This window comes from Wasmannia auropunctata, unplaced genomic scaffold (assembly GCF_000956235.1).
Source record: "Wasmannia auropunctata unplaced genomic scaffold, wasmannia.A_1.0 LD334438.1, whole genome shotgun sequence".
NCBI classification, from domain to species: Eukaryota; Metazoa; Arthropoda; class Insecta; order Hymenoptera; family Formicidae; genus Wasmannia; species Wasmannia auropunctata.
Window position 1 is genome coordinate 1,666 of NW_012028452.1, and position 1,837 is coordinate 3,502.

General features: G+C 39.3%; 1 protein-coding gene across 2 annotated transcripts; it reads right to left on the bottom strand.

The window, feature by feature from the left end:
• Nucleotides 1-34: 34 nt before the first annotated feature.
• On the bottom strand, nucleotides 35-1,837 carry LOC105458672 (probable ATP-dependent RNA helicase kurz). 2 transcript variants are annotated; one of them, XM_011704165.1, is made up of 5 exons: nucleotides 1,790-1,837; nucleotides 1,204-1,649; nucleotides 924-1,122; nucleotides 306-446; nucleotides 35-232 (listed from the first exon to the last, which is right to left on the bottom strand). In XM_011704165.1, the coding sequence occupies exons 3-5, from the start codon at nucleotides 1,112-1,114 to the stop codon at nucleotides 124-126; spliced, it is 441 nt and encodes a 146-aa protein (XP_011702467.1). In that variant the 5' UTR covers nucleotides 1,115-1,122; nucleotides 1,204-1,649; nucleotides 1,790-1,837; the 3' UTR covers nucleotides 35-123. The 2 variants fall into 2 exon arrangements, with proteins under 2 accessions (XP_011702467.1, XP_011702466.1); XM_011704164.1 differs by having other exon boundaries at nucleotides 1,204-1,831.

Sequence of the window (1,837 nt, forward strand, 5' to 3'; positions counted from 1 at the left end):
ATAAAATAATTATATAACAAGGTGAAAATACCTTGGCGATGGATCAGCCAATGGCGCGCGACGAGACGGCACAACGTGGACGCGAATTTCGGCAGCCACTCGATCGCCGTGACGCCTCGCATGTTACATCTTATTCGTTTCGTAAACCTCTTGATAAATCACCCATTCCGGGCTGGTTTTCCGTAGAACGTACGAGGAATGCATGAACATAGGTTCCTTCATTTCTGGCGTTCTAAAAGACAGAATTGAGAGATTGATTAAGTAATCAATTAAGTCTCAATTATCGATGATAATTAACAGCATACCTGTAAGCGTGCTTCCACTTGACCTTGTCCTGATCCTCCTTTACCTCGTCCGGCAAAACCTTCCTCACGACTTGATCCGCCATACTCGAAGGGAGTATTTGAGGCAGGAATTTCGCTTCCGTGTCGGTCAGCAGCGGCATTCTGTAAGAGTTCTCGTTGTAGACACAAACATGTACAGCCCTGGACAATAAGGTCGCGACACTTTTCTTCGGTGAATTTACGAATGCATAAACTCGCAAACATGTTATATATAATTAAAATGATACTATACCAAATGTTAATATTAACATCACCATTTATTTAATATTATTTGAGAAACATTAGAATGTTAAAAACCACGCGTTCATAAAACTTACTAAAAAAAAAGTGTCGCAATCTCATTGTTCACAAATGCACAGTCGAATTTCGGTTTTCTAAATTAAATCATATAAAAAAATCTAATAATCATATAATTAATCATCCAAAATCTAATAATCGTTTAATCATATAAAAAAAACTCAATCAAATAAAAAATCAATTAAGGACCAAGAATTTCCTTCACTCCAAAAGATTACTGAATTCTATATACAGAAGCTAGAGAATATTCAGAATAAAATTTGTTTAAAAGATAATACATATTTTGGATCAATGATTAAATTTAGATTCGAAACGTTCAAATTAATCTCATTGGTGAGCTGTTGCCTAAGCTTTCCTAATCTCGACCATGGCCTTGTGTGCTTGTGTCTCAAGCCGTTCTCCTCGCAGAAGGACAACAGTCGTCCCTTCGACCACGTGTACTCGACAGTTCCGATGGCTCTTATCAAAACCATTGGATCACCTGTGCATAGAAGCAGAAAGATTATCTCATTTATCACTCGTAACATTCGTTACGTAAATGGAAAATTACGACATCACGTACCGAGAAGTGGAACTATTGTCGGTTCCAGCCCAATAACGGCGCTTTTGCAGCCACTTGCTCTCAGTCGAACCCTCCATGTCGAGAGCCTCTATCAGTACTTCTTGCTCGCTAAGAGCCGCCACCATGCATATCGTGTATTTCGACAAGTTGTGCCGATGCGACAGTGCCCAGCATCTTGCCGTAACACGGAGACACCTGGAACGCGGCGATACTGCGTCCAAGTGGCGTCACCTTCGCGCAGTATATCTCTAAACGACGAACCAACAATTCTGTGCATTAGACAACGTAATAACATTTTAGATAAAAATAAAAGGAGAGATTCAATTCTTCAGCTACACGCTTGATCATCGACATCGCTGCCGCTCTTCTCGGTTCGGTTATCCCGATCAATTTATTTTGAGCATATTCAGCCTCGTATAAAAACTGAGGCACTTGCGTTGTCTTCCCTGCGACGGAATTGAATAATTAAACAAAAGAGAAGTCACTAAAAAAAATTGTGCTTAGCCTAATATTATCATAACGTTCTCCCAAAAATTAACGAAATCTGATATCTTTCACTGCTGTTAATTATAATAATCTTACTTACCACTTCCCGTCTCTCCCATAATTATGACTATTGGATTCTCATTTATTG